Source organism: Pleurodeles waltl, chromosome 2_2 (genome assembly GCF_031143425.1).
Source record: "Pleurodeles waltl isolate 20211129_DDA chromosome 2_2, aPleWal1.hap1.20221129, whole genome shotgun sequence".
Lineage (NCBI taxonomy): Eukaryota > Metazoa > Chordata > Amphibia > Caudata > Salamandridae > Pleurodeles > Pleurodeles waltl.
The window spans coordinates 640,133,581-640,147,097 of NC_090439.1; the positions used below are offsets into that span (position 1 = coordinate 640,133,581).

Sequence of the window (13,517 nt, forward strand, 5' to 3'; positions counted from 1 at the left end):
CGCAGTGGCGGTCGGACTGCAGCGGCTCTGGAGGCCCAACCACCACATTATGACCCTAGCCGTCTGACCGCTGTCTCCTCCTTGGATCTTTGAATCTTTGAATCTTTGGATCTTTGGATCTTTGGATCTTTGATCCAAAAGGGTTGAGGGCGGTCATGGTTGTTATAAGCCACGGCTGCACTAAAGTCAGCGCCACCGTGCTTAATTCAACCATGTTCTCTGCCAGCCTTTTCATGGCGGTTCATCCCCCATGAAAAGGCTGGCTGAGAACAAGTGCTGGGGGCCACAAGGTGGCAGTGCAGGAGACCCCCTCCCCAGCACCATCAGGATGAGCACTGTTTGCTTAACATGGTGCTAGGGAGGCCCCCTGTGCGATGGCATTGGACTCAGCTCCATGGGGAGCCGAGTCCAATGCCGCTGCACATTTTCCACTGGGCTGACTGGCGGAAACCTTGATTTCCGCCGGTCAGCCCAGTGGAAAATTCATAATGGGGCCAGTGGGGATCCCGCCAACAACGTGGCGATCTCCTCATCGAGAGTTTGGCGGTCGAGTTTTTCCAACTGCCAAACTCGTAATCAGCCCCTTACTCTTGCAATTGTAGTCCCCATAAATTCAATTCAAGGAGGTGTCCTTCGCGAAAATTGCGACCTCGCAAAAAACGAGTGTTTGGCTATGGAGGAATTAGCATATTTTGAGGCCCTTTTTTGATTGCTTCTTTGAAATGTTTCTTATTTTGGTTGGAATGGCTATACAACTGTTAGTGTTAGTTTGGTTATTCGTATTCTATTAAGTATGGGAAACATCTTGTGATTGGCAGCTCCAGAGCACTTTGTTTAAAATATAGTTTGCATCTTTTGGGGCTTTGCCTAGTATGCAGACTCCATATCTGATGTTTTTAAATTATATTCATTGCATTTATATTAATCTTTACTTTTGCTTTTATGTTTTGTTTGAATCTGTTTATTGCATTTTTCTTTCCAAGTTTTATAATTGGTTGATACAGGCAGTTGCAGGTGTCAACACGCAAGCACTATAGATGCATATCAATTTTACAACTTAGGATACAGTGTATTAGGGCAAGAATAGCACTGTTTCCACTGAGAACAAAGCGGTGGTTGGTACAATTAATCCAATACAGCAAACAGTTCAAAATGACGGACGCAAACAGTTCGTTTCAGCACACATCAGCATTAATAACCATATTGATGATAATAACGGAAATGCTAATCAGGCAGGCCACGAAATCACATCCCCTCCCCTGACAGTCAGTGACAACTCTAGCTGTCACAAAAACAGACGCCCAGGGAAGTCATGGTTGCCCCAGTGCTCAAGTGGATCCTGAAGTGAGGTGCATGATGGTGAAGTGAGTTATGCTATGATTGATTGTGTCCCATCTCCCATTGAGGCATTCCCAGGTAGTGGAGGATGCAGGGGCTCAGAGGTGAAATGCATATCAGTGGGTAAGTCAGCCATGTTGGCATTCCAGTTTGCAGCTATGGGATATTTGCGTATCCCTAGGTTGTCCTCCCTCCCTGGCCTGTGCCCATGCTGTCAATGACTGCAGCCCCATAGTGTAGGGTGGTGGGTCAGGTGATTTCTACCTGCGAGTAATGAGTCTCTTGACCAGTAGGGTCCCGAGTCAAGAAATCTGGAAGTAATCCTTTATTTCTTACCCCTACTGTACAAGCCCAGGATAAAAGACTCCCACATGGTTATGACATCTCTAACATTGCAGTGAGTCAAACGGCGTGTCACTCCCTGCCTGTACAGTTGCAAGTGGGTGCAAGCCCAGAGCATATTAAGAAGATCCGCATCTACCAGGCAACAGTGGATACAAGCTGTATCCAGGCAGTGAAAATATTGGTTTATGAGGTAGGCTATGTGTACTATCTATAGTTGGATTCAGTAGAACTGGGCATTTCATGGAATGTGACTAGGGCGTTCCAATAGAGAGGACTCTACCTGTGCAATGGTGTCCCAGGTCGAATTCCCATTGGGCTCAGAGGTACGCGAGTGATGACGAAACATGCATGCGCAGTAAGTCATCTAGCCAGCATACCTAGTGTCTGCCCCTCCTGAACACATAGAGAAACTGTAGAGCAAAGTTTCTTAGTGATTCCTGGGCCATGTCTCACTATGCCCGCCCTAGTGCTCCAATACAAGAGCTGTAGAGGAGAAAGTACCCGGAGGGCAGGTCATTCTCTTCCATTAAAGCTTCATATGGGAGAAGCGCCCCATCTCTATAGAGATCCCCCATAGAATGTAGCCCCGCTGCATGCTGAGCAGACAGCTTCACCATGGGGGTGTGATTTGTCCCACAGCATTCCTAGCAGCATCACTGCTAGGGCTGTAGGGTTGATCTTGTCTTATTAACTATGTAATGAGAGAGCCTGCCATATCTGCCATGGCGTGTGTCGAAGCAGAGTGAGCAGCGTAATTCAGGCTGCCTAGGCCTTTCTAGAAGCGTTACATCCTCGCTTTGTGCTTCTACCACTAAAGGTCTTCTACTCACGTGTCACCCTGGTTTCAAGATGTATAAGCCGACACTTGACATGTAATATCTCCTTATCTAGTTGCCAGCACATGCTGCAACTTAGTCCTAAGCAGTGTTCGTGTAGTGTCACCTTGGAAGCGTCCCATTTCATGGATCTTGAGTCCAAAGAGCTGCCATTGAGATCAAAGTACTCAAGTATTAACTGGCTGACAGAAGTGCAGTATGCTGGGTCCTCTAGTGCTGCGGGTTGTAAGTGCCAGGTAGGGATGGGAAGGGGCCCGTATCCCATGTGAGCTGCAGGTACTGGGGATTATATGATCAGAGTGGGTTCGACCTAGATAGTAAACATTGGTGATTGACGGGGTGAGATCTGACGTGCTGGCCAGCCTGTCTATCCTAACATGTAGAGGCTGAGTAAAAGGAGAATACCCTGTAAAAGGTGTTGCAGAGACACCAATTGTCTATGAGGTGCCAGTTCTGTAGCCAGTTCCTAAGTGTCTGAGCATTGGAGGTTGCAGCTGTACGAAGCAACAGGAGGAACAAACAGTCCAGATCAGTGTCTAACAAACTATTAAAATCATCACCATTAAACATGGGAGCCCACTCCAGTAGGAGAAAACCCTTGATAGCATACTCAGGAATGTTGCTTGATCAGTGTTGGAGGCATATGTATTACTTACAAGTATGTGGCACCCGTCTAGTCAGCCCTTGACAAAGACATATCGTCCCTCAGGGCCTATCACCTTATCTTCTGCCACAAAGAGTACCCCAGGTCCAATCCAAATCAGCACCCCACAAGTGCAGGAGGAGAAGTCAGTAGTAAAAACCTACTCATGCCATTGCCTGTGTAGCTCAGATGCTTCAATACGTGTCAAATGAGACTCATGTAGCAAGGCGATGTCTGTTGACTGGCATCTAAGGTAAGAGTAGATGGCATATCGGAGCAGAGGGGTGTGGATGTCACGCACTTTCCAGGTTATCCTTTGTTTGTGGGTCATGTATTTCATAACAGGTGTGGTGGTAGCTGCCCACTCACAGGGGCAGTGAAGTAATGGGACAGGATCTGAAGGAGTGTCTTCCGGTCGCCTATGAAAGAACATTTCATATGAAGAAAACATGTCAAAAGTAAAAGTAACAAAAACCTCAACGAATACCATAGGAGCAGTGCACAGAAGGATTGTCCGCCCAAACTGTGTAGTAGTGTGTGTCAAGGAAACACTGGAAGTGTCTGTGTAAGCGGAGCAGAAGGTACTAAAATCAGGGCTTAAACAACCCCATATTGAGAATCATAGAAAAATGCCAGCGCAGTAACATATGTGCAAGCGGCGGCAGCAGCCCATAAGAGAATGCTCAGGTTAGCACACTCTTAATTTGAAAAATCCAGTATGACTACTGTTAGAAATGGGGTCTTTGGTTGACAGTCAGGTTACCCCCTGTTCAAGCAAGGACCCTCACTCTAGTCAGGGTAAAAGAGAATCACCCTCAGCTAACCCCTGCTTACCCCCTTGGTAGCTTGGCAGAGCAGTAGGCTTAACTTCAGAGCGCTAGGTGTAAAGTATTTGTACCAACACACACAGTAACTTAATGAAAACACTACAAAATGACACAACACCGGTTTAGAAAAATAGGAAATATTTATCTAAACAAAACAAGACCAAAACGACAAAAAATCCGACATACACAAGTCAGGTTATGAATTTTTAAAGATTAAACTCCAATATAGCGCTTAGAAACAAAAATGCTTCGATGATATGTTAACACGGTGTCGTGACGGGGTCGTTCCCAACAAGCCGACACCAGCGGCGCCGGACACGGAGTCGTGTAGACCCCCAAGTACAGTACCTTTGGTGAAGAGTGAAAACAAGCCGATGCGCAAAGTCGGGGATCGCAGCGTCTGTGCGAAATATTGAATCCGTGCACTTCGAGCGGCGTCGGTCACGACGTGGTGCGGCGACTTCCACGGAGTCACGGACTTCAGCGGGGCTGCTGCGGCGTCGGGCCTGCGAAGAGCATCGCGTTCTAGCAAAGGTCACGGCGTCAAGTGCAGGCGGCGTTACCGGATTCAGCAGCGGCGGCGGTCCGGAGTCGTCCGAAGTCGATTTCCTTGGATTTCCACCAGCTTTCTTTTCAAGGGCCCAGGGACTGGATAGGGCACCACTTGTCAGAGCAGGAGTCTCTGGCAGAGAGAAGTCTTTGCTGTCCCTGAGATTTCAAACAACAGGAGGCAAGTTCTACATCAAGCCCTTGGAGATTTCTTCACAAGATGGAAGGCACAAAAAGTCCAGTGTTTGCCCTCTTACTCTGGCAGAAGCAGCACTGCAGGAAAGCTCCACAAAGCACAGTCACAGGCAGGGCAGCACTTCTTCCTCAGCTATCAGCTCTTCTCCAGGCAGAGGTTCCTCTTGGTTCCAGAAGTGTTTCTAAAGTCTGTAGATTTGGGTGCCCTTCTTATACCCATTTTAGTCTTTGAAGTCACCTTTCTTCAAAGGGGACTCACACCTACTTGTGAAATCCTGCCTTGCCCAGGCAGGGCCTCAGACACACACCAGGGGGTTGGAGCCGGCATTGTCAGAGGCAGACACAGTCCTTTCAGATGAGAGTGACCACTCCACCCCTCCCTCCTAGCAGAGATGGCTAATCAGGAAATGCAGGTTACACCCCAGCCTCCTTTGTGTCACTGTCTAGTGCGAGGTGAAAAACAACCCAACTGTCCAACTGACCCAGACAGGGAATCCACAAACAAGGCAGAGTCACAGAATGGTTTAAGCAAGAAAATGCTTACTTTCTAAAAGTGGCATTTTCAAACGCACAATCTCAAAATCAACTTTACTAAAAGATGTATTTTTAAATTGTGAGTTCAGGGACCCCAAACTCCACATGTCCATCTACTCTCTAGGGGAATCTACACTTTAATCATATTTAAAGGTAGCCCCCATGTTATTCTCTGAGAGAGACAGACCTTGCGACAGTGAAAAACGAAGTTGGCAGTACTTCACTGTCAGGACATGTAAACCACATTTCTATATGTCCTACCTTATCCATACACTGCACCCTGCTCTTGGGGCTACCTAGGGCCTACCTTAGGGGTGCCTTACATGTAAGAAAAGGGAAGGTTTAGGCCTGGCAAGTGGGTACACTTGCCAAGTCGAATTTATAGTGTAAAAGTACACACACAGGCACTGCAGTGGCAGGTCTGAGACATGATGACAGGGTTACTTGTGTGGGTGGCACAACCAGTGCTGCAGGCCCATTAGTAACATTTGATTTATGGGCCCTGGGCACCTCTCGTGCACTTTACTAGGGACTTAACAGTAAAACAAATATGCCAATCATGGAGAACCAATCAACCATACAATTTACACAGAGAGCATATGCACTTTAGCACTGGTTAGCAGTGGTAAAGTGCTCAGAGTTCAAAAGCCAACAGCAACAGGTCAGAAAAAAATAGGAGGCAGGAGGCAAAAAGATTGGGGATGACCCTGCATAAGCAAAAAAGTCCAACAACTATGTATGCAGAAGAAATACCTGGGAGGTGAGAGGGCATGGTTAGACAATCTTCAAGCAAAGCATGACAACATTACTGTCTCCTGCTCACAGGAAAATATGCACCATGAATCGAAGAATGGTGTCTGCTATTTGTAGAGTCTCTTCATGTTGGGACCAGCCGAGCGGGTCAAGTGGTGGTGGAGCTTTCGTCATTGGAGGACTGAGATTATTCTTCACCAGGACTGGAGAGTTGCATGATTTCCATGCTCATATGCTCCAGGTCATTGGCAGCCTTGGGTACCTCCAAACTCTGCATGGAAGCCCTGCATCTCTAACGATGGTTTCCAGATAAGTCAAGGGCCACTCTAGCGTCTAACTGCGACTAGTGTATTTTCCGGGTTCCAGATGTCTCCAGCCAACTCCATGCGTCCTCCAGGGAGTCAAAGAAATGCGTAGTTCCATCTGCAACATGTGCGAATGTGCCGGAAAGAGGAGCGAGTAGCGTAGACAGCGCTTCACAGCAAGGAAGGAGTTCCGCTGACGTTGTACTGCAATTGCATAGACTGGAGAAAAAAGAATACAGGTGTTGACTACTTTGATGTTATTGAGCTTCTGGGTTTTGCGCTATACGGAGTCTCTGTCACAGTAATGGATCACCAATGGGGGAAGGTTGGAGCAAGGAGGGGGTTTCTGTTATGGCACCTGGTGCGCCCTCTTAATAGAGAATATTTGTGATGAGGCTGCCAGGGGAGGAGGTCACACAGCCAGGTCTCAACGTAAGCAACCCCATCACAACCCTCTATGCCTTCCGGAAGGCCCACCAAGTGGACATTTTTCCTCCTGAATCTCCCCTCTGCAACTTCAGCTATTCTCTCCAGAGTTTGAACGCATTCTGATAAAGTCTGTAGTGATAATTCAATGAGCTGAGTCTTCGGTTGCAAGTCTCCAAGGACCTGTTCCTCATAATGCTATACTCACAGGCTTCACTTTCTCCAGGCCTTTGTGTCTAACCACCAATGCCTGGGAATGGCAGCAGGGGCATACTCAAATTGCCAGTTGGGGCACAGGGTTCACCATCCAATCCTCGGCTGTAGGGTGCGAGTGGTCGCCAACAGCCAGGCCTGGGCCCGAACTGACCTCTGTGCCTCAGGGTCACCACGCAGCAGAGTGGATCAGTTTCATTGCGGGCCAGCCTTTCCTGGGTCAGACAGTGCAAACAGGGGGACTACCAGGCTCTACCCACTCCTCACATCCTCCAGCCACCTCCCGGCAGGCTCTAGACACTGGCGTCCAGCAAAGGGAGGCCCTATGCAGAGTCCATTAGTCACAGTAGACTGACCCCTCCCTTGGGCGCAATCAGGCCTAGGTCCAATTTGACCCCAGGAACTTCACAGCTTCCATGCATCACAGTAAGAGCGCCACCTTGCAGCACCCCAGGCTTCACTCTCAACTAGACGATCTGGCATCTCATGTTTGGCCCCTAGCTCAGAGGGTGCCCCAGGCAATGACAATGCACACCCGGTCCACTCGACGGTCAGGGGCAGGCGGTGCCACTGCTCCGGTGTTCAGAAGATGTCCCGTTAGAGCAATGCGGTCTCTCCAACCCTGCTGGTCACTCCAGGTTAGGGGCAGCCCACTGGACAAGGAAGGGACTCATGGACACCCCGAGGCACAGCATTGTCTCTGCTCAACGGGTCCTCCATCCGCTCTCAGTCGCTTCGCCACACCACTCAGGTGTAGGCCATACCTCAGTCAAGGCAAGTTCAAGACTCCAAATGTCAACTGGGCTTCACTGGTTGGCAGTGAACGGAGCCACAAATCCAACAAAGCAGATGTAGACAGCAGATTAAAGGCAATTCCAAGCATATTTTGCTGATAAAAAGTGTTTCTGCAGAGCCTCTCTAAGGTGTGCCCTCCATCTGAGCTGTGCAAGCAACGTACCCCTACTCTTGCTTTTATTAATAATTGTCTTAAAATGAACCTCCTTGGTCCCAATAATCTTGGGCATAAAATCAGGAAGAGGACAATATATTTAATATGCTGTCAACATAGTCTGCAGACTTGGGCAGGGTGGTGGGTGTGGGTAGATTTGCTTTGTTTTGTGTCATCTATACACTAAGGTAGCCAAATCATCCTTCATAATAGACTTCTCTATCACTAACTGTTATGCACACCATTGCCCCGACTATGACAGTAAACGTTTTTCTAAGGTGTATGTGGCACTATAAATTTGTACACTGTGTCTCATTAATGACAGAATAAAATTCAATAAAACTTTTTTTTTTTAAACTTTTCTGCAGTCTCTCGTTTTAAGAACTATCATGCCATGATCTCTTATCTAAATAGACCATAGTTGCCACTGGTTTTGAATTGTTGATGAATCACGTGGAGATTATTATTGTAAAGCCATGGATATATTTTAATGTTTGGTATTTTACTGCTGTCTCTTACAGCAGCTAAAGAGGGTTTTAAGAAGACAGAATTAAATGTTTGTCCTGTTCATAGCTGTTTTATCTAAAGTAGATTGTAGGATCTTTTTTAAGTGTACATTTGAGTAAATATTTGAACAGCAACCTGGTCTTTGACACACAATTGTGGTCTGATGTTTGACATGGATCTCTTAAATGGCTTCCTTTGATTATCTCTGAATGTATCAAGGCCCTAAAGATACTTGATTGCAGGTGGCTGAGAATGGGCCAAGGAGGAATTAGTGCTACTTGCACCTTTTATTTAATGCCCTTTAGTCATATTTAGGTAAATTCATTGAAATGAAGTGGACTTTCCCGGATTTAGAGAATATTTACACAACCTACTTCATAAATGTTCCATCAAAATCATCATTCTGTCAAAGCAGAATTCATTCCCATACCAGGGGCCATATTGTGCATCAGGCACACTATTCATGTGTGTGCCATTCTGCATCTTTAACAGGTGCGCTGAATGTGAACATGAGCAGTGGGCCCAATTACAATGAATGTGCTGCCGTGAACTCAGGGCTGGCTGCGGGAGGCACATTCAGTGAAATACAGAGTGGGTTCTTAAACCAGCCACGCCCCCCCATGCAAATGAGGGAGTGCCACATGTGCACCAGCGCTATCAGTATTACAGTAGAGGCTACATAAGATTCCGCCGCCCATTCTGTAATACCAAATTTCCCATGGTGCGCACAAAGCAGATGCACATGATTCTTGCGTCCCCAGGGTGCTTTGTGTAATATGACCACAGGTTCCTAAAACAACATTTAGGCCAAACACACATTAGTGATCTGTGATTTTTGTGAAAGAGAAGCATTGATGGTAGGTCTGAAATATAAAGTGTAAGTAACACAAGTGTTACTAAGCAGCCATTTGTACATCTGTTTCCTGTGCTGAATCTTTTAAAAGATCGCCCTTCAGACCTACCAAATCTTTATCCACTCTTCTCAACAAAATGCTTTTATCAGAACCAACACCCATAACAGACGTCCTTGGGCAGATTAATTTGCACAGTGAATGGTTAGTTATGACCTAGATACAGCTGTAGCTGTTTGCCTGCATGACGTAATGACAAAACATAAGTGCAAAATAAGTACATATATGCATTGATAGAGGATATTTATGTTCCAATCACCATATCATACAGCATGGGACAAGAAGTGAAGTGAGCCCACATCAGTCATGGCTCTCTTGCAGTGTGAGTGATGCATTTTTCCTGATCAAGTGTGTTCATAGGCCCAAAAGAAGGGCACTTAAGTGCCAGGTGTGGTGGACCAATACTTCATTTAGCTAATGCGAATTTTCTTTCCATGTCCTAGTTTTATTATTTTTTCATGTAACACAGTGCAGCAAGCAAATTTGCTGTGCTGTGTTGCACAAGGATGAAACACAATGCAGCGCTATGTCTGCTACAATCGCCTTACTGCTGGTGCTTCTGTCCTCCTTCTGAACTAAGAAGGCTGCCTTGCATGATGCATTTACGTACCATGGTGCAGAAGTGAGTTTCTCTGAATAGCATAGGAATTATATTGCCAGCAAGTAAATATTATCCTTCACTTAGCATCTGTTTGCACTGGCGAAAAGCCTTAGAAGACCTAGGCCTATGAGTCCTGTTTTTTCTGTGATGTGTATTAAACAATTAAAACGCTTCTACTTTTGTTCTCAATACACTTGCCCACTAGGAAGCACCTTGCTGTTCTATTAAACTTATATGCAATTGTTAATTTAAAAAAAAAAAAAAAAACGAAAAAAAAGTAAGCTAGTAGTTGACAAGATTAAATGATGGCATATTTTTTCATTTTTATTTTTGTGAGACATTCTCACAATAAAAAAATGACATTTACGGATTGTGAAAATTATACTATTACGCCATAATTTAGGGATTTCATCACGTGCAGTATTATGAGTAGAGATTGTTTTTTATCATTTTTCAGGATGGAATTTGTAATCTCGTCGGGCCTGGAGCACTCAAAGCATTGTCCTCCTGTATTAAATTAATGATCCCTGCATTCGTTGGAATTGTAATTCTGAAAATGTTTAGGAGTTTTAGCTTTTGTTTTCATTTTTTTTGTCTCGCTTTTGTTCTAATTTTTTTATCTTTATAGAAGTAAGGCAGTGTAATCAGTTCGTATTCTGCTTCAGATCACCGCTCACCATCTGCTGACATAAACTTTCTTGTTTTTTATCATTTTTCAGGATGGAATTTGTAATCTCGTCGGGCCTGGAGCACTCAAAGCATTGTCCTCCTGTATTAAATTAATGATCCCTGCATTCGTTGGAATTGTAATTCTGAAAATGTTTAGGAGTTTTAGCTTTTGTTTTCATTTTTTTTGTCTCGCTTTTGTTCTCATTTTTTTATCTTTATAGAAGTAAGGCAGTGTAATCAGTTCGTATTCTGCTTCAGATCACCGCTCACCATCTGCTGACATAAACTTTCTTTCAATTATTGCAGACTGACATCTTCCAGCTCGAAGCGGTGCACCTTGGAAACGTCCATAAGATTGTAATAGGACACGATGGCCTTGGAGCAGGTCAGATACAGCTCCCTTATCCAGCACCAAATGTCTTTTTGAGAAATCATTACAAACGGAATGCCTTTTTCTTGCACTTATATTCATAAAGACAACAGCAGCGGGCGTTTTTAGTACATCATTGTAGAAAAACGTGTGCAAATGTATCTTCAGCAATAGCATCTGAATTTCAGAGTCATAAATAAATTAGACCAGTGGTTCCCAACCTGTGGTCCGGGTACCCCTGGGGGTCTGCGAAGCCTTCCCAGGGGGTCCGCGACTGCTTAGAAAATTAAAAAATATTAACAGATATTGACAAATTAGGTCTCATGCTTCCAGTAATGACTCAGTGGGGGTCCCTGGATTCCAATGATGATTCAGTGGGAGTCCCTGGGTTCTATTAATGATAAAGTGGGGGTCCACAGAAGTCAAAAGGTAGGGAACCACTGAATTAGATGAATATACTACTGATATTCTTACATAAACACAGATTACAGGCACCTACTATGTATCATGGGTGGCCAGAGGGGGTGGGCTACCAGCCTTGGATTACCCTTGGGTGACCCTGGCGCTCACCTTGTTGCCCCAGGTTACAAGAGTCATGAAGGCAGAGACAGGAACAGAACGTGAATTCTGTTTACATCACTCACTGACGTACATTCCCTCCCCCCCACAGTGGTCTTTAGGGGCTAATAATGGGGCAATGAATCAACCCTGGCATCTCACCAGGGATCTAATGATGTAATTTCCAACTATTATTTTGGTGAATCCATATTCAAGTTACTTTCTTGTCAAAAGGAATGAAGTGTTAAATTAGCTAACTGAAGAAAAATAATTGCAACATTCAGATGTGCAGAAGAAAGAGTTTGCAGCTTGCAATGCAGTTCAAGCAAGAGATTTGAATGTGTTGCAAAACTTCATTTTGCAGGGCCTCTTTTAGGCACGATCTGACGAAATCTATTGGACCAAACAGAAATCCAAACAGATTAGAAATGCAACATGTTATATAGTTTTGAAAAATGACTTGATGTAGCTAGATGGCTCATGTAAAAAAAAATAGATATTAATCCAGAGGTAAGCTATTTAGAGTTGCAACATGCCATGCAGATCCGTTAACAAAGGATGACTAAGGATAGGTGCAATTTAGTGTTTTAAAGCTAAACAGCATCCTGTTTAAGCTCAATATTTTGTTAATAATTTAAAAAAAACAGACACTCAACACTGCAAAAATACCTCAATGTATGCAACTGTTCATTCAAGATTATGCATTCTAGGACTGCACTCCTTCCCTCCCCTGCTGCATCACCCTGCGCCCACACCACCCCTTGGGTTGGGAGGTGTGTGTCTGTGGGATCTCTTCATGCCCCAAAGGCTGTCCTCAGGTCTTCACTGTGTGCCGCCTTCTAGATGATGCACATTTACAACACCTCCTGAGTGGGCATTCCCTGATTTCCAAAGGACCACAAAGGAGGAAATGGACGCTTCATGTGTCATAGGCGCAAAATGTGTCAGCACTATGTGCATTATAGAAGGGCTAGACAAGTGTTTGTCATCACCTTGTGCAATGTGGAAGTCCCAAAAAATCCGACATAAATGCCAAAGTGCTCGCGGGGCACCTCCACAAGTTTACCATCGATTAAGATTGCTTTTTTCTGCAAATGTAACTAACATAAAATCACTGCTATGAAAACAAAACGTTAACATTGTACTATATTGTTCTATTCTACACGTATTTAATGGGGTGATTTTAATTGTTTTCCTTTACTTTTCCAGGCAGTGGCTGGTACCTAGAGAAGGTTATTGTGCAGGACCCCATAAAAGATACAGAAAATGTCTTCCTTTGCCACAGGTTTGTTTATCTTGTCATGGTGAAGTACCTTTTATAAAGCCTATTGTTCGTGGTGGTATGTGGGTAAGATGTAACAAAACAGCCTCACATTAAAATTTCAGGGCCATATTTATACTTTTTGACGCAAAACTGCGCTAACGCAGTTTTGCGTCAAAACAATTAGCGCCGGCTAACGCCATTCTGAAGCGCCATGCGTTAGCCGCCGGCGCTGCCTGGTGTGCGTGAAAAAAAATGACGTACACCAGGCAGCGCCGGCGTAGGGGAATATGGAGCTTGGGCGCCAAAAAATGGGGCAAGTCAGGCAAATATTTCGCCTCAACCCGATTTGCGCCATTTTTGTCGACTCCCAACCCCCCATTGAAATGACTCCTGTCTTAGAAAAGACAGGAGTCATGCCCCCTTGCCCAATGGCCATGCCCTAGGGACTTCTGTCCCCTGGGCATGGTCATTGGGCATAGTGGCATGTAGGGGGGCACAAATCAGGCCCCCCTATGCCACAAAAAAAAAACAATTATTACTTACCTGAACTTACCTTATGTTCCCTGGGATGGGTCCCTCCATCCTTAGGCGTCCTCCTGGGGTGGGCAAGGGTGACAGGGGGGGTCCCTGGGGGCATGTGAGGGCACCTCTGGGCTCCTTCCGAGCCCACAGGTCCCTTAACGCCTGCCCTGACCAGGCGCTAAAAAACGACGCAGAAGCGGCT

General features: G+C 45.4%; 1 protein-coding gene across 2 annotated transcripts in view; it reads left to right on the forward strand.

The window, feature by feature from the left end:
- Window positions 1–13,517, forward strand: part of LOC138282511 (oxygen-regulated protein 1-like) — an 896,912-nt gene that overhangs the window by 446,112 nt on the left and 437,283 nt on the right. For both annotated transcript variants that reach the window (XM_069220189.1, XM_069220190.1), the window contains exons 8-9: window positions 10,908–10,986; window positions 12,739–12,814. In XM_069220189.1, coding sequence (XP_069076290.1) covers window positions 10,908–10,986; window positions 12,739–12,814 — 155 coding nt within the window. The remainder of the gene's footprint in view (window positions 1–10,907; window positions 10,987–12,738; window positions 12,815–13,517) is intronic.